The sequence below is a fragment of the Antrostomus carolinensis genome, unplaced genomic scaffold (assembly GCF_000700745.2).
Source record: "Antrostomus carolinensis isolate BGI_N321 unplaced genomic scaffold, ASM70074v2 scaffold31243, whole genome shotgun sequence".
In the NCBI taxonomy this organism is placed as follows: domain Eukaryota; kingdom Metazoa; phylum Chordata; class Aves; order Caprimulgiformes; family Caprimulgidae; genus Antrostomus; species Antrostomus carolinensis.
In genome coordinates this window covers 24,960-43,894 of record NW_010306365.1, presented here as the reverse complement: position 1 = coordinate 43,894, position 18,935 = coordinate 24,960, and the positions used below count along the sequence as shown (strand labels likewise).

The following is an 18,935-nucleotide window of genomic DNA, read 5'->3' as shown; positions in this document are numbered from 1 at the left end:
CCCTCCCCCACCTCTAGCTCCTGAAATAATCAAAAATATACTGTAGGAAGGTATTTTTTTAGCACCCTTAACAAAGTTCTGCTTGTCTTCTCTGATAATTTTCCAGAATGTTCATTCATTGTGAGCTGAGAGATGATTAGTAAGTCTTTAGTTGGTGTTTTTTATGGTACTACCTAATTGTGTGCTAAATCTGTTTCTGCAATAAGAAAACTGTAAATTGGTAGACAGTGTCAAAATATGTTTGTGTCCTGTTTTCAATTTACTACTCTCTTTTATCACAGCTACACTTCCCTAGTTGGTTTTTTGTTTTGTTTTTAACAAATTCCAGTTCCTTGCCAGGTACCTGACAGCTAAGAACCTTTGAAATTTAAAATCAGTTACTATTTTTTTTATGGTTACTGTTTTGTTGTTACTTTGTGTCAAATGTAATCCACGTATTGTTGAAATGCACCAAACTCTCCACATTCTTTGGCAACTTCTGCATGTTGATACTGCTTTTCTGTGTTCTTGAGTTCTCTTTACAATACAGGAACTTAGGGAAATATCCCTGGAGAGAAAAGAAGAGGGTTTTTTCTCCTTTAAAGGCTTCCTCTCCAAGATTAGTAAAAGGATGATTAGGAATGTAGGTAAAGGTACCAGGGATGTTGATTAGAGAAAAGGGAGGATGCAGGTAGATTGCATGAAGCAGTATTTCTCAGACTTTTAAGTCAAAGGATTGTCCATGAGAGGGAGGGAAAACTTTTCTCTAGCAATTCATATAAAAATTGAGTTTCCTTCTGTAGTTAAAAGTATGTGATATTTAAGAAAAATAGTCTATTAATTAACTATGTTAGTCTTCAAGCTCAGCTGTTTCCAATGTAACTGTTAAACATCCAGGCAGCAATGTCTTTGTGCAGCTCCTAACTGTAGTTTATCTTCTTTATTCAAACCTGTTACTGATAGTGCGCATTACCACTTCTTGGCATCCATATAAGTGTGTAGAACCTAACTAAGTGTAATTAAATTGATAGAGATAGGGCTTCTTTTGCAAACAATTAGAAAACATCTGTCACTGTTTTTCCTGGCTTTTGAGTAGGGATCGATTTATGTAATAAATAGGCATTTAAATTTAAAAATAATGAAAATTTACTATTATTAAAATGTCTGTACAGGCTGAGAGATTTGCATTATATCCTCTAACAGGAGCAACCTTAGAAGAAGTTTTGCATGTTGAAAGTAAAAGTAATTCTGTATAAATTTCAACATCTGTAGATAGTTAATCAGTTCTTTCAGTTTTTCTATCTAATTGATAGTATGCAAAATTGCTAATTATTCTTATTCCTTGTACTCTTGCCTTGAACTAGGTTTATAAATAACAGACAAGGGTATCTTTCAGGTAGCGCTGAGTGGGAGGGCTACTGAATTTAGAATCTGCTTTTTCTTGCAGGCTTGAGCTTATTTTGAGATAATCAGAGTTTACAGTTGATTAATAAAGCTATTAAGAAAACATCTTTAAGTCAAAAACTAGCATGGAGTTTATTAATTTTCCTGTTCCACTCAGTACACAATGTGATAAATGTCATGTGAATATTTTTTCGTTGTTGTTATTTGTTTGGGGTCATCTCTTGGGAATCTATTAAATATTCTTATTCTTCTAGTAAGCTTTTGCCAAGTACAGAAATCTTATAGTTGGCAGGACTTTTACATAAATGCTTCTTTAAAGGAAGAACTGTTTCATAAGTGCCTTTTCTACACAGTTTATTCCCCAGATATGCCTTCACGGCTTCCAATCCAAGACATCTTTGCTGGACTGGTTACGAGTATTGGCACAGCAATACGATACTGGTTTCATTACACACTTGTGGCCTTTGCGTGGTTGGGAGTAGTACCTCTTACTGCATGTAAGTATTCATTTTTTGTACTGTAATACTCTTATATGCAGGAAAATATGCCACTCTCTGCAACAAAGTTTTATGAGACCATTGGTGGTTTATTTAAAAAAAACGTAAATTCAAAGACATTATTTCACTTATTTTCACACAGAAGTTCTAGGTATTTGACTCTTAACCACAATGCAAGAAGATGTTGAGTTAGGATAAAATGTCTCTTTTCAATTACCTTCTTTAAAATCTATGTGTAAGTTTTTATTTGATACTGTTTATTAATATTAGGATAGAAGAATTGTCCTGGGTTTTCTAACCACATAGAAATGAATGTGCAATATTTTTTTTAGTATGGAAAGTGCAATTTCTTTACAGTCCTACATAATTGGGTTAGTAAAACTCCTCTTAAAGTCCTATAGTAGTAAAGGAATTTAACAGAAAGAGAGCACAGATTTTAATTACTGTAGTATCCAGTTTGAAATTCACTTTTCAAATAGAAATGGAAAGAGACCTATTGATGTTTCAACAAGCTAAAAACACAGAGAATATGAAAAAAGGCAAAAGGTATATAGTGTTCAGTCAAGGAAATGATTGGAAGTGCATCTTTACAAATGGTAATATGCCCCTTGAACAAAAGAGCAGAGAACCAGTAAATGCATCTCACTAGACAGTTTCTCAGTATGTTCTGTGCATTTATTTGTATCCGGCACTGGTTTAGTTTGAGACTATCACAGTACTGGCATCAGGTATAAGAGAGTGATCCTGTTCCTGCAGCATGTCCTTCCTGTGCAAGAAAAAGAGCTTTTCCAGGCATAGAGTAAACAAGATTTACAAACTGCTCTGCATTAAAGCTAAAAAATATTTTGAATTTCTTCCTTGGGCTTTTAGATAAATCTTGTTTTTTCTACGGATTGATCTTGTTTTTCTACTGTTGTCTTTCAAAATGCAAATTTTGTACACTTTTCTTACTAAAATTTCTGAAGGACAACAAAATCATATTCAATAGATGAATTAAGGTAGTTATGTTTCATAACTGTCTGAAAACCTGATGCTGGCTCTTCAATAATACTGAAATGTTACCAGAAGTCACCACTTACAACTTAGTTGTGTAAGACTTCCCCCTGCCCCCCAAAATGTAATTTTTGGTTTTTAGTACTCATTTCCTGACCAGTACAACTGACTTTTGATTTACGAATGACTATTTTCTTTACTTTGCCTTAATTTCTGTCCATAACATTGCACATGTACAGATCCCTGTTTACAGATTCCTTTAAAAGTTGATGTACTGTGCAGGGTGACTTATATGCACAGGAAGATAGCCAGCATGACAGAGCCATTCAGCCTAACAAACCTTGAAAAATCAATTTACTTTTGAAATTTGTCAGTATCTGTCTCATGGATGGGATTTTGTATAGGTCTTGTCTTCTTACATTAAATGCCTTTAATGTAATCTCTAATTTTCTGTAATATTTAAATACCTTCTAATATAATCTTTTGCCTTACCCATTTCTGTCATATGGCTCACATACTTCCTTGTAAAGCCAGCCACACACAATTGTTCTCATTATTTTAGATCTGGAAGAAAAAGGTGCAGCACAAAAAACTTGTCAACCAGACCAAAGGAGATTTATAGTTGAACAAATCTGCCCTCCGGCTTAAAGTGCTGCTCATGCAGTTATCCCATTGTGGGATAAATTCTCCATTCTTTCTTGGTAATTTCACTTCTTTAGTGCATACCCATCTTATATGGTTGAGTAAAAATAATTTATCTCTGTGCATATCCTCAGTCTGATCCCAGCAGGCTCCAATATGCTGTTGCTATTCCGTTAGCACATTAACAGGTGGAAAAAAGCCAGTTATACAGTCTACTGTGATCTGTTCAGAGAAGTAGGATTAATTGGTCCAGTTTAATGCAAAGTGGTTTTATTCTCTGTGATAATTGTATTTAGCTACATGGTTTCTAGAGTGAAATACCCAAGGTACCTATATAGTATGCAGGGTAAGAAAGAGGAGTACACACTGAGTAAAGTGAATGTGTACACTCAGGCAGGAGGAAGTGCTAACATGGGAGTTGGGTTGTCTGAAGTATCTCCTTTATCTCAGATTTTAGAAATCACTGTTCACAGACCGATATGGCACATCAATGTATCTTTCTGGGGTGATTTAGTTGCTATTTTTATAGAAAAACAATATAGCTGAAGAGAGTGCTTGTGTACGTGTTTCATGTAATTGTGTAGTGGTTAAAATTGCAGAGATGTGTAATAGAACTATTTAAATTGTCGTGAGTAACATATGAATGGAATTGGGTATGTGAGTACTGGAAGAACCAGCAGAAGAAAAGCTAAAAGGTGTATTAGCTGTTTGCCAAACAAAGAGCACTGTATATGTGATTTCATTCAAATCAAGAGGAAAAACAAACAGACTAAAGGTAAGATGTCAAGAAGAAGATTAACAGGACCAGAGTTATAAGATATACAGACAAGGAAAACGACTGTGATTTTTGTCTCAGACTCTAGAGGGATGAAACAAAACAATGAGGCAAAGATCCCAAATGGCATCCACTTAGTACAAATATGAAAGGCAAGTCTAAAATCAGTTAATAAGTGCCAATCAAGAAGAATCCAAGAGAAATGATGAGGATTTACTAGCTGGTATCCTTTGTTTTCAGTGTTGTCCACAAGTGATCCTGTCCAGACCACTTGGACATACATGCCTTAGTGCTTATATGAGAGTGAGCAAGTGAAATCTGTGAGGAAAAATAGCTTGCTTAGAGATTTTTTTTGTTATAAAATTCCCTTCCTATTCCATAAAATCTCACAATGTGTTTTGTTACACTGGTTTCCTACCAGTGTAGTGTAATTGGAAGTTATAAGGCTTGTGTTCTTTGACCTTTTCAGCCTGGCAGAGTTCACAGCAGTATCTTCCTCCTTTGGCGTCCCCCCACCATGCAGCTACATGGTAGGCAGAGGCAAACTATTGAAGCTCACGGACAGCAGAGGATCAGTATCAGATTGCTAAATTTGACTCAGTGGCTGTTCAGTGTAAAATGTGGAAGTAGTGCTGACTAAAATGACACTGAACATTTTCATTAGATCAGCTACAGCCATGGTCTCTTTTGTGTTCTAACTTACTCTAGACTTTTGAATTTTGTATTATTATTTTGTATTATTTTCTGTCCAATGTCAGAACTTCAGCAGGCAGGGTGGATTGCACCGGGGATGTAAGTGTTAACTTCCTCCAAGTGCTATGCTATGCCTTATGTAAAAGGTGAACATAAACAGTAGACTTTTTGGGTATTTCTGGTGGATTGATTCATGAGGGATGTAGAAACATAAACTTTCTATAAGTTTAAAATAGTTGTAGCCAAGAGATAATAATTATTTATTCTAGGTCACAGAAACCATAGTTTGCCATTATCTACTTGGGTACCTATGCCTGCCTAAAGGGTGGAATGAGAATCTTAAGAATGGCATTTCTGGATATAGGTGCCTTAATTCTTCCCTCATGTTGTTCTGAGCATCTGTGTCATCTTCCTGTAGATCTGAACCTAATTTTCTGAAGTAGACTATATACACTGATAACCTACTTTTAAGATTATGTGACAGAAGAATCACGGTGAAAAACTAACGTTAACTAGCATCAAGTATTCATCCATAAAATGATTGTTTAAAACAGATAGTGGAATGGTGAGACTCATTGCTACAAGATACCTTAATACCAAAAGCCTATACAGGTTCAAAATATGGCTGAACAAATTAATGGGGAGGGGGTGGGAATCCATCAAGGATTAGTTAGCACTGAGATACTATAGGACAAGAATTGAGAAGTTCTGTGTGAAGCATATGAGAATGTACTGAGGAAGTATTGCTGGAAATATCTTTAGCCTGTTTCCAGATTCTTCTTTAGGCATTCATTGGCGTGACCAGTGCTGAAGACAGATCTAGATGAATCTTGGATCTAACCTAGCGTGGCAATTCTTACACTTTGAATGTATACTTTATCAAGAATGTTCAGCTAAAATACAGCTTTGTTCCATGTGCTTGTATGTGGCACCGAGTTCTGTTAGTTCACTGAAAGTTGAGATTATTTTTTTCCCTTGTCATAAATTTAGTTAGGACACCACGTGAAAAGAGGGTACCTGTGGTCCTTTCCAAGTGAGGTTATAAACAACATTGAATTTATACTAGACTTGTGTTTCTTCATGCAGGTCGTATCTACAAGTGCTTGTTTACTGGCTCTGTGAGCTCACTACTAACACTGCCATTAGATATTCTGTCAACGTAAGTACTTCAGCAGTTTGATACAAATAACTTCTCTAGTCAAATTACTGTGGAAGTGGTTGCTTTGGAACTTAGTTGTCCCTTTCTTCCATCACCTTATGTGAGCAGCTGCCCATTACCCTTTACATAACGGTATGTATGGCCAACAGTATTAGAGTAGAAATCATTTCACTTTGAAGTTCCGTTATTCAGGATCTTTGGAGATGGAAAACTGACTATATAAAATGGGCCCTGGTTAATGAAGATTTGTATCTGATGTCAACGAAACTTATGCTGCAAAATTACACTTCATTTTAAAATAAAATTTCCTATTGTTTAAATCAGATGCCACATAGTGGAATATTAATATGTATTGCTAATAATATTAATGTCACATTCTGTTTGCTTTGTTACATTTTTATATTTTTCATTTAATTTTATCCATCCCGAGTCTCTTATGCAATAGGGATTTATTTTTTTATGGTGTTGCCTTCTAGCTAACACTTGGATTTTAATGTTTCAATCACCGGATGCTATTGAATATTGTCTATCTTTGTCTGTTTTAAATCAGATTTACCTAAAGAATTAGTAAATAAGAACACAACAGAGTTTCAGGGTGATTCTTACTTTTTTCATTATCTGGAACCTGAGGAACTGAAACTCGGTTTGAGTAAATCAAGTTACACATCAAGCAAATTTTGAATTCATGTCTTGAACAGTTCAGCTAAATGGTCTGTGTTGGGCTATTTGATTTGACACATCAGGTCATGTTATGTATAATTTTATTAGTGGAGAGAGATGCTCACTTGAGATTAATAACAGTATTTTTCCTGTTATCTCCCAGTAAGTGTATATTTTATTCTTTCTGAGAAGAATCTGAAACAACAGAACCTAGAGCACCTCTTCTCCTGTCTTTTACAAAGGACTCAAGTATGTGTCAGATTTTAATGGCATGTGAAGCTGTGCTTTGACATGTGTTTCTTTGACAGAGTTAAAGTTAATTTCAATAGCATCTTGTGTCATCTATTCATTTTTGGACTACTTGTCCCCGCAGTATTCACTGTGCTGTGTGTGGCTAGATGGAGAGGCAGACTGATACTTTTTGGGGGGGCAGCAGAGTACTATGGTGGCATATTTCTTACTTATTTTAAGGACTGTATTGTAGTTGGTTAGTTCCCAGAGCAAATTCACTGTTGTCAAGGAGTAGTGCAAGGGTGGAAACAAGTGGGAGGGTGTATCTGGAGTTAGGGATGAGGGTCTCTCAAGCCAATTTAAGTACCTCTTGCCTTGCATGAAACCCTATAGTTTCATTTGGCTAACTGAACTTTGTTTTGCTGCTGCTTTACAGTTATGTATGACTTGATAGATTAGGATTTTTAAAGTATAGAGATGATACCTGGGGTAAAAGACTACCCAAATCATAGGGGTGTAGAGCAGTCAAGGCAAACACTGCAGTTAGTCTTTGGGTTTTATCAGCAGATAAAATGTTTCAGTGATGTGGATATTATGTATCTAGCCATTTAAACAGACCTTTCACTGTAGGAAATAATTTATTTAGAAACTATTGTTTCCTTTGCTGTTCTTGGAGATTGTTTTCCCTGAAGTACTCTTGAACCTTTTCTTCTTATCAAGTCAGATCCTGTTTTGTAGGAATGTTTATGTTTAAACAGTAGTAATTTCACAAACCAAACCAGAGGGAAATAAAACCTTTTCCAAGTCATTGTTTATCTTGGCACTTAAAACTGTACACAGGAACATACAGCTTTCCTAGAAGAAGCTGTCTTTGAACAGATTTTTTTTTTTAAATTAAATAACAATTGTGTGTAGGTACTTTCTTCACCTAGACATGTAAATAAATACCTTTTTGCCCAAATACCAGTTTATTTGTTGATTTGGACTGCTAGGATCTGTTTGTGGTAGTTAATGGTGACTAAGTTTAGTCTTATTAGCAAAATATATTTATAATTAATGGGGTTTTTTTATTTTTCTTTCTTTAACAGGGAAAACTTATTGGCTGACTGTTTGCAGGGCTGTTTTGTGGTAACGTGCACTCTGTGTGCATTTATCAGCCTTGTTTGGTTACGTGAACAGATCGTCCATGGAGGAGCACCACAGTGGTTGGAACAAAATCAGCAACAGCCACTCAATGGTGTTGGTCAACAAAATGAGGTAAAACTTAACTCCTCAGTAGTTCATGCTAAATTTAGAAAATGTTTTTGTGAGTAAATACATGATCAGAACCCAGGAGTAACGTTATTTTACTAAAGGGTGTCTTTATTTTTACGTTAGCAGAAGTTGAACACGTGTTCCTGTATAAACTCAATGACACCACTGTTATGTTTTTGAAGTTCCATAAAATGGAAAGTTAATGGATTTGTTATAGTATAATTTTTGTAAAGTAACTTTAACATTGTTTAGAGTCTTATGTTTGTGTCTTTACACTTTTTTAAGATAATTTTGTGCATATAAAGCTGAATTGTCAGCCATAGTCAATGAGGATGCAGCTTGCTTTTCATTTGTCTCTTCATAAGTATTTCACTAGTTCATGAGGTAACAACTCATTGTTCTCAAAGCAGTTGGAGGTTTTGTTGAAACCTCTGAATTTCTTTAAAGACAGAGATCCTCAGATGATAACTGACTTGTTGTCCTTGAATTACCGTCTTTCTAATATGATGATAGTTTTCATAGGATCAAGAGTGTTCCCCTATATTGAGCACTCGTGAGACCACATCTGGAATGCTCTATCCAGTTCTGGGTTTCCCCCGTAGAAAAGACACATGGACATACTGTAATGAGTGCGGTGAAGAGCCAACAAAAATGATTAAAGGCCTGGAGCATTTGACATAATGATGAGAGGCTGAGACAGCTGGAACTGTTCAGCCTGGAGATGAGAAGCCTCGGGGTGGACCTTATCAGTGTGTATAAATTCCTGATGGGAGAATGCGAACAAGACAGAGACAGTCCTCTTGGTAGTATTGAGTGACAGGACAACAGGCAGTAGGCTCAAATTAAAATACAGGAAATTTCATTTTGAAACACCAAAAAAAAAACCCCACACCAAAAAACAGACACTTTTTTTTATTATAAGTGTGATCAACTACTGGAAGAGGTTGTGAAGTCTCCATCTCTGGAGTTACTCAAAGCCAACCAGAAACAGCACTGAGCAGCCTGCTGTAGCTGACCCTCCTTTCAGTAGGTGTGTTGACTATCTCTAGAGACCCTTTCCAACCTCATCTACTCTGTGAAGAAGTCTGAATGTTTCTCTTCCTTTTTTAAAAGGTTTAGTGGTCTCAAATTTAATGCTTATCTAAAAAGAATACATCATTAACATTTTTTTAATACTTTTTGGTTTTTCTATATACAGGATAAAAGTATGGAGAGAGGTTGATCAATTTAACTGAGTACTAAATTTTGTTTCTGCAGGCTCAGGCTGTTGTAAATGGAGGTGTTGAAAATGCTGTGCTTGATCAGCCTGCTAACCCAGCTCCTGAGAATGTAGTTGTAGGTGAGAACCCTGAAATTCAAGAAGAACAAGTAGATGAAGAGGAGGAAGATAATGAAGATGAAGAAGATGCTGTAGTAGAAGATGCAGCAGATGCAAACAATGGAGCACAAGGTAACAGGTGACTCAAAACAGTAATGTTCTAGTTTTTTTTAAATATAAATGAAACCATTGAAAATAGAACTGTCATAATTCAAGCTGTGTAAGTTTCCACTTCATCTTATTTATTCTGTTTTTACAAATTTCAGCTATCAGCAGTTGAAAGTTGAATGTTATGTGCTTAAGTCTTTTTGTTCATTTAAAACATGGTTACATCTTGTTTTGAGTGAGTCTAACAGCTGTAAAAATGGCCACTGTCTCCTCAGATGACATGAACTGGAATGCTTTGGAATGGGATCGAGCAGCAGAAGAGCTTACTTGGGAGCGAGTAAGAATCATTTTCTAGAATTGAATAATTCAGATTCATGCTTGAAAGTATTTGTAATATTGCTGTGTTAAAATCCATTCAGGATAGATTTGGATACCATTGTCTAGTGTTAAATCTATCACTAAGAGTCTTTAGTGACCTATAAAAATTCATTGTATAAAAACAAAATGTTATACTAGTTAACTATCAAAAAGGTGTTTCTTTGATTTGAAATATAGTAGCAACTTAAAACATGTTTTAGCACAGACTTCTCTGAAGTCTTCAACTTGGTCAGGTTTAGAAATTAATAGTAGCTTGCACTGAGGATGCTAGGCCAGATTAGGAGCACGTTGTGTTATATATAGTTTAATGCATAATTTTCATGAAAGCGTTGAACTAAAGAAAAGAGAGAACTGGAAATTTTGGTTAATTTACTTTATTTACATATTTACAAAAGACAAACGTATTTCTTAATAAATTATGGAGCATTTTAATGTAACACTGCTTCTGTTTTGCTTATGGATCACAAATTCCATGATTAGAGCATAAGATGTGTGTACTCTGTAATCACAGAGTAGTGTAGCAACTTAAGAACTAGTTTTTTGTAGTTGGTTTAGAAGTAGCAAACCTCTGAGTTCAAAGCTCACCAGATGCAGCAAAGCCTACCTGAAGGTAGGTACAGCAGCTTCACTGGTTTCCCAGTGTCAGTAGCCTCTGGCAGGCAGCTGTAAATCTCATCGCTGTATTCCGAGGCTGTGATATAGTTGTTGCCTTGATTGCAGTGTAGTAGAAATAGTTTTCATCACGAGGGACAGGTCTTGATCTTTGATTTGTATCTAGTGAAAACTTCTGAGTTTGTTTTGAAAGATATTTAGTGAAAAAGGGCATACATAAATTCAGGTTTCTGAACCATTCTACTGTGTATCTCAAGAGGAAAGTGTTGTATTTCTGAACCCAATTTGTGTGCTGGGAAATGTTGATGTACTCCTAGTTGAAAATGTTTTGATGCCTCTCTGTGAACATAGAAACCTGTTTCAGCAAACTCTCAAAACCATTTCTAATCCTATGGGCTGGCATAGGCAATAGACATATAGTTGGCATTTAGTATCAGAAGTGAGGTGGTCTTTCCTGGTATTTCACCTTGTGAAAATAACATGCAAGCATTGTGAATTTTCTGAAATATTTACATCTTGGTTTACTTTGTGAAGTACCTGCAACTTTAATATCTTGGGACTTAGTGCAAAATCCTGGTACCAGATAGCCTTGAGCCTGGTACTTTACAGCAGTAATCATGGAGTAGGAGTCGGGATTGAACTAATAAGAAATCCTTGAAGTGGGAGAAAGGAGAGATTTATTTTTTAATAGATACTCTGTTTTTGGCTGTTCTGTGGAGGCTTCCCATAACGGATGTGCGGGGTGCTGGAGGATTTGTTTCCTATCTTCCCTAGCTGTAAACCAATTCTGTTCTAAACTTAATAACATAGAGGGTAGCAACATTATCCTGTTACTAGTTGCTTTTATACATTGAAGGTAAAATATTAGCCTTTTACTTTTCTCAGTACAACATAAACTGATACTTTGCAATTAGGAAGCAAAAAAAAAAATTGCTCTTGTATTTTAATATTGAGATGTTTAAACATGTTTCAAAATAACAGTTCAGTCATCAATCTTTTGTAAATACAAAATCTTTGTCAGAGTCTCCAAAGTCTTGAAGAGAAATAGCCTATAAATTAATTGATTATACGTTTGGTTTGCCACGTATAAATACATGTGTATTAAGTTATTCCACATGTATACCACTGCCTTTGACCAACTGAGTTTATTGTGTTAAATGAGAACTTAGTTTCTATCTTTATCTTTAATGTCCACATTCTGTTGGTTGAGCAGTAAAAAAAAAGCTTTTGACCATATTGGATGTTAAAAGTTGATGTGAAAGAGGCTTCTACAAGGCTTATTTTAGATGTGTGTTGCTTAACTTTTTTGAGTTAATAAAATTAACTTTCTTATCTTCACAGATGCTTGGACTTGATGGATCTCTGGTTTTTTTAGTAAGTGAAATCCTGCATTTCAAGAATTTCTGTAGGAGGCGCTTTTTTTAAGAAACAGTGAACTATTTTTTTGAACTACATAATTCTGTTTGACGTCCCTATTCTCATATATGTTTTTCAGAGAAACTTTCATATGATGTCATGTGTGAGCAAACTGTCTTAGGAGTTTCAGAGAGTAGTGTGTGTGTGCGTGGCATGAAAATGGAATTTCTTAAGACATGGCTAACTTTAGATCATGTACTCCACTGTAAATAAAAATTAGACCCTCTGAAAAAGCATACACTGAAATACATATCTGTTCTAGCTTTAAGTTTTGCTCTTTGTTACCATTAAAATAGCGTCCTCATTCAGACTTCTCTGATTTGCCCTAATACCAGCAGAACACCACTAGTGAATTTTAAGTGTAGACTAGATTTTAAAAATTCAAGATCTTCAGTTATGTTTCTTGAGTGTATTTGGCTTTTTTTTTTTTTTGTTCCTCCCTAGAATTTTTCCCCTCTTGAATGTTATTTTAATCAATCTTTGTCTCAAATCTTTTCTTAAATCTTCAAATAGTCAATCTGTCTTGTGGAGCACATATCTCTTAAACTTGTTCCAAAAATCTTTATGATTACGAAAATGTAGTAAAGCATTCCTGAAAAGGCTGTTGGCTTTTTAACACTTGTCTGTGAGTGGAACCCATGTTGATTATCTCCCAGACAAACTCTTGCATATATAATGCGTATCTTCTCGTGGGCTTTGTTACAGTTTATTTGAAGGGCTCTCTCTGCTGCCCGTCCTACCCGACTGTTGGAGATGTCTATCTCTGACCAGGGTCAGGGGAGAGAGAATGCAGAGTGGATGGCAACAAAACTTTAACCCATCACAGCTACATTCATTAAGTATCATCTACTAGATCACTTTTTGTATAAAAAGAGAAGTCATATATATTTTAAAGTGGAAAAAAAGATCTTTGCTGTCTTCCAGCAGTATAAATTTTACTTTATTTAATGTGTGAAAAAAATATATTTCTTAGATATAAATGTGTTTATTAGATACAGTAGCGTGTCTCGTGTGAAATAAAATGTCTCATATTTTAATATCTTCTGTTTAAAACAGTGTAGCTTATTATGTCATTAGTGATTGACCTTAAATATTAATATCAAAAGAATTAAAATTCCAGTGTAGTTATGGTTGAGTTAGCATCTTAGCTGAAAGGAATATTAAAAACGAGACATGCTGTCATTTCTAGAGCGAGAGCTGTCAGTTTTGATAATGAATTTCTTGTGTCGAAGTCTAATTGTTAAAAGTTCAGATGCGCGTTTTCACGTTTATAAAACAAATATCTGCATACATTTCATATAAACACTTTCACTCTTGAAAACAATTACATTAGTTTTGAAATAAAAGCTTGTTTTTCCAAAATAAGAGTGTTAAAGCAAATATACATGCTCTTGCCTAGGTAAATATCCATGAATGTAAACTGTTGTTTTCATAATCTGTCCTGCATGTTTGGTCTTTTTGTTAGAGCAAATTTCTTTGCTCTTAACATGAGATGTGCAAGTTCTGGTAATAATAGGTAGCTGAAATAAGAAGTTTAAATATAAAAGTAAAGTCACTACATTTAAATGACTGACATTTACACACTGTTTCCTTGTTGTCTTCCTCCTTCCTTCCCCCATACTCCTCACAGGAACATGTCTTCTGGGTGGTATCTTTAAATACGTTGTTCATACTTGTGTTTGGTAAGTATCGTTTGCTCTTATGTTCCAAAAACATCCTTCTTTGAGAAGTGATAATGCAGGTTAATTCTAAGGCTGTTCTATCAGAATAAATGAAGTTGTGACATCTAAAATTGGAGCCACAGACGAACTGGGAATATGAATAATAAATCTTTATTGCTTCTAAAGTTTCAAAAAACTTTAATTCCTTTAAGTGAATAGGTTTAGAACAGGAAATCTACTAAAAGTTTAATGATGTCAACCAAAGCACAGAAAATAATACATGTGGAAGACTGTTAAATTAAAGGAGGAACCTCCTGGAATTTAAGTTATGAACAAATGCACTTCTAGGAATGGCTAGGGTATTTTTTTTCTACTTATAGTTTTTACTAGATATAGCTAAATTACTTTTTCCATCAGGAATCCATTTTTGGAGCTCAAAATTGGGAGGGAGGAGGGCACACAAGAATGTAGCTGACTGTAGAGTTGTCAAATATACTTTCATTTTGTGTCCATAGTTACTACGGAAGAACTGTCCTTAGTTCATATAACTTCAGAAAATAGTAAATTCTAATCAGTAGTGTATTTTACTTTATTTTCCTTTTTCAGTCCTGTAGCTGCTGAAGCTAACTGCTACTTTAAATGTTTGCAGGGCTCTATTTCTACAAGATAGGAATGTTTCTGTGTTCTGATTCCATATATAGTTAGTGCTAGGAAAATTTTTTGCGCATAAATTTGTCACAGCTTAAAAAAACACTTTAATGCTCTCTACAACTACCTGAAAGGAGGGTGTAGCGAGTTGGGGGTTGGTCTGTTCAACCAAGTAACAGGCAATGGAACAAGAGGAAATGGCTTCGTGTTGCACCAAGGGAAGGTTAGATTGGATATCAGGAAGAATTTCTTCACTGAAGGGTTCTCAGGCACTGAAATGGGTTGCCCAGGAAAGTGGTGGAGTCCCCATCCCTGGAGGTATTTGAGAGTCTTCTAGACGCAGTGCTCAGGGACATGGTTTAGGGGACTTGTCAGTGTGAGGTTAATGATTGGACTTGATGACCTTAAAGGTATTTTCCAGTTGAGGCAATGCTGTAATTTAGTAGTTTTCATGGTCTTTTTTCCCCTTCTTTCTGCTTGTGTTATGCAGCTTTTTGTCCGTACCACATTGGTCACTTCTCCATTGTTGGCCTGGGCTTTGAGGAATATGTAAGTACTGTTTAATAATTTCAAAATGAAAAAACTGCTGCTATTTACTTAATCACAATATTTTTGTAGCATCCTTCCACTTTTATTTGTGATCACAAAACTAACCTGGAGTGTCTCATTCTTTCTCCTCAAACCTTTTTTGATCTATGATTAAAAATGTTCTCTTACTCTTTCTCACTTCCTCCATTATTTGCATTACAAGTGAGGTTTCCTCGTTTTACAAAAAATGCATATGCTTTTGGTTATTTTTTTAAAGAGCCTCTTGTTCCTCATGTAGATTTTTAATTTATGTACTGAGTAATTTTCATAGTTGATGATAATAGGTAGTGAAAGCTAGGAGATAGTGAGGTAGTGTAAGGTGACACTTTATTTCATATGTGGAGGTTTTTTCATGTTTGAAGAAAGTAGTTGTTAGACTTTTCCAATAAATGTAAACATTTTCTACTCTTGATGGAGATACTAAAAAAGGAGTAGATTATTAAAATACATAAAAGCTAAAGAAACTTGTAATTCTTGAAGAGCTGACATTTGGAATTTATTTTAATTACCTAAAAATGAGATGTAATCTTTTAAACTTTTCCTTTTTTCTTTCCCCTCCAGGTTCAAGCATCTCACTTTGAAGGCCTCATTACAACTATAGTCGGATATGTTCTGCTGGCAGTGACTCTAATTGTTTGTCATGTATCCTTTTGTCAGTAGTTAACCTGGTTCAGATTTTACATGTAGATCACTTTTCAGGATGTATTTTGAGGAGGCACAGACATGATGCAGATGCAGTTAATTTACCATTTGGTCACAAGTAAAAAGTCTGCAATCTAGCTGGATGCTTTTGAAGAGACTACACCAACTGCAGTGTGAGAGAAGAAACATTTATTAGCAGTCTTCTGTTCAAGAATACACAAAGATAACATCAACTTTAGACCACACTATACCAGTGTACAATGCAAATGTGCTAAAACAGTTGGTTGGCCTGTCTCTGTTTTGCCTCCTAAAAGAAAATAAACCAAAACAAACCCCCAAACTGCAATAGATACATCCAGGTTTTCTTGGAACAGGTGAGAATTTGTTTCAGACTGCATAAAAAGGAAAGCTGCCGTATAAGGTAGGCCTTCAGTTTTGAAACATGCTTACTCATGGCAGACATCTTCAGACAACTGTTTATTTCTTGAGAACACATTTGGATGCTTAATTTAAGATAGATGGTAGTATTATTTATTTATTTAGTCATTTATTTTTAGATGCATGCTTGGTGGGGTTATCCAGCACATCAGATTGTGACTTCCAGAGTCACAGACAATTTTTAAAATGGAGCTCTGATGAAATACATACTTCCTATATCACTTTTGTCTTTTATAAAATTTCCTATTGCTAAAAGCCACATAATACAGTGTTTCATATTAATAAAAATGTCATTTTTCTGTATTATTTTCTTAACAAAACTATTCAGGGTTTGGCAGCACTTGTTAAGTTCCAGCGATCACGTCGTTTATTAGGAGTTTGCTATATTGTTGTCAAGGTAATCCTGTTTTTTTGTGTGTAGCAAAAAACCCTCTCAATTTAAGCTTACATCATAATTTTCGTAGCAATTTATGTTAAACTAGTGAGATATTCTTTTCTCTTTTTTCCTAAAGGTTTCCTTGTTAGTGGTGGTTGAAATTGGTGTTTTTCCTCTCATCTGTGGCTGGTGGCTGGATATATGCTCTTTGGTAAGAATGGAAATAATTAGAATAAATTATTTTTTAACAGTGTTTATATTTAAAAGGAAAAAAGTTCTGATGAGAAGGAAGTTGTTACGAGTTTGACAGCACTCTTCTGTTTTTATAAACAGTGTTTCCAGAGGGAAAGGGTTTTTTAGGTACTGCTTAATGCTATTTTTTTTCTTGATATTTCTAAATACAAATTAACATGCTGTTAATAAAATAAGATTTTAGTCCTTTTTACTGCATTTACAAGACCACTGTGATAATGAACTTACTTATAGCAAACTTGTGTATTGAATAAACTTCATTATGTAGCCATCTTCTGTGAAATGGTAATGACTTCATATTTTAATAGTTGTCCAATCATTTTCTCTTTTGAACAAGATAGATGCTGTGTTTGCTTGGAATTGAGAAGGACAGTTTTTCTGTCCTGAAAAAAATTAAATTATTAATTTCAAATGGAGAAAAGTAATTTATTCTAGCCTTAGTATAAATAGAATTTTACTTAAGGGTGTAAGTATTTGCTTTCATCACAGTGCCACTTTGTGCTGATTTATAGTGTATGTTAGTGTTTGAGTTTGTCATTCTTTCTGTGGGAAGAAAGAAATTGATCAGAAATTGATCTTTATTTGCTGTTCTTATTGTAAATTATTCCTCTTTTTTTTCTAATTAAATTAAATGCCTAGTAGTATATGTGAACTAGGATAAACAAAATGAGTAACTGCAGAGGTTTGCCAAACTATTCATATTTGTTTATACCTTACCTTCTAGGAGATGTTTGATGCCACTTTGAAAGACAGAGAATTGAGCTTTCAGTCTGCCCCAGGTACCACAATGTTTCTGCACTGGTTAGTTGGAATGGTTTACGTCTTTTACTTTGCATCCTTCATTCTTTTACTGAGAGAGGTAAGTCTATGAGAACAAGATTGGTGTGTATCATAGTTAGAGAAGCTTGCATGTTGAACTGTTAGTTGAATCTTTCGTGTGTGGGTATTGCTGCTACTGTGCTTCGTGGGTGTATGTTGGATTTCAGCCTCATGTAGAAAAGGTCACTCTGGTACTTACTGCAGTGGTAAATTATGTTTTGGCATATATTTTACTTAGAGATTTTTTTTTACAGAGAGTCCTTAATTATGGTTGTTGCCTTCAAATGAATCTGAATACATTTCACTTGTTAAGATTGATTAATATTTGAAAATTAAACTTGCAATTGGTTATTGCTTCTCTACTTCTCTATGATAATGCTTCCTTTGTTCTATTTCTTTGCCATTTTGTTGAACCCTGTTCATCAAATAGCCCTATCATGTTTAAAACTTATTTGCTGCAGTAGTGTTATCCAAAATGACAAAGAATGAGATAATTTTCTCTTCATACGTTATTTTTCTGTTTCCTACTGCAGGTATTGAGACCTGGTGTCTTATGGTTTCTCAGGAATTTGAATGATCCAGACTTTAATCCTGTGCAGGAAATGATTCACTTGCCAATTTACAGACATCTCAGGAGGTTTATCTTATCAGTGGTAAGGACTTTTATCAAAAATATTTTTTTTATTTTTTTTTAAAGAAAATTTCATATGTTAGTTCCCATATATGCTCCTGCGTATTAAAGGAAAAACTTTTTCACCATGAAGATGATTAGACACTGGAACAGGTTGCCAACAGAATCTGTCTTCTGAGATACTCGACTGAATAAGGTTCTGAGCAACCTGATGTAACTGGGCCTGCTCAGAGCAGGGGGTTGGGGTAGTTTGCCTCTAGGGGTCCCTTCCAAACCAAGTTTTTCTGTGATACCTTCTCCTTATGCAAAATCACAGGAAATGGTTGCGTAGTCAGACAAGTGTTTATTGTTACGGATATTGTAAATCACGTCACTCTTTCAAAATACTCTTAGTTATTGCAGTAACCACTGTGCATCCAGTTCAGCTAAAGCAGTGCAGCAGGGGTAGAGTAATTGTCTAGTTAAGTTTTTGATTGGATTATGCTGCTCTAATTGATGGTGTCTGTTTACAGATTATGATTGTAAGATATTGAAAACAGTGAAAGCTTTTTCCTCCTGCTTGCTTGTCTGAAGTTTGCCTAGCATGCAGTAAGGGAAGGGTCTTGGGCTGTCTTTGGCATAAATGTCATGTCAACGGTGAAAACTGATATACCAGAAACATTATTATTTGACATACTGTATTAATACACCTGAAGTCCTTTGAGCAGTGAAAGCTCATGGAGAGATCTTAGTTCTATTAGAGAGAAACAGTGTATGAGAGG

At 35.1% G+C, this 18,935-nt stretch overlaps 1 protein-coding gene across 1 annotated transcript in view; it reads left to right on the top strand.

Annotated features, from left to right (window-relative positions):
• Positions 1 to 1,702: 1,702 nt before the first annotated feature.
• MARCHF6 (membrane associated ring-CH-type finger 6) overlaps positions 1,703 to 18,935 on the top strand; it is a gene marked incomplete at its 5' end in the record, with an annotated part of 36,420 nt that continues 19,187 nt past the window's right edge. The window contains 13 exons of the mRNA XM_010165116.2: positions 1,703 to 1,880; positions 6,070 to 6,142; positions 8,122 to 8,290; positions 9,545 to 9,737; positions 9,989 to 10,050; positions 12,045 to 12,077; positions 13,750 to 13,801; positions 14,919 to 14,977; positions 15,578 to 15,658; positions 16,425 to 16,493; positions 16,609 to 16,683; positions 17,449 to 17,583; positions 18,077 to 18,196. Coding sequence (XP_010163418.2) covers positions 1,703 to 1,880; positions 6,070 to 6,142; positions 8,122 to 8,290; positions 9,545 to 9,737; positions 9,989 to 10,050; positions 12,045 to 12,077; positions 13,750 to 13,801; positions 14,919 to 14,977; positions 15,578 to 15,658; positions 16,425 to 16,493; positions 16,609 to 16,683; positions 17,449 to 17,583; positions 18,077 to 18,196 — 1,299 coding nt within the window. The remainder of the gene's footprint in view (positions 1,881 to 6,069; positions 6,143 to 8,121; positions 8,291 to 9,544; positions 9,738 to 9,988; positions 10,051 to 12,044; positions 12,078 to 13,749; positions 13,802 to 14,918; positions 14,978 to 15,577; positions 15,659 to 16,424; positions 16,494 to 16,608; positions 16,684 to 17,448; positions 17,584 to 18,076; positions 18,197 to 18,935) is intronic.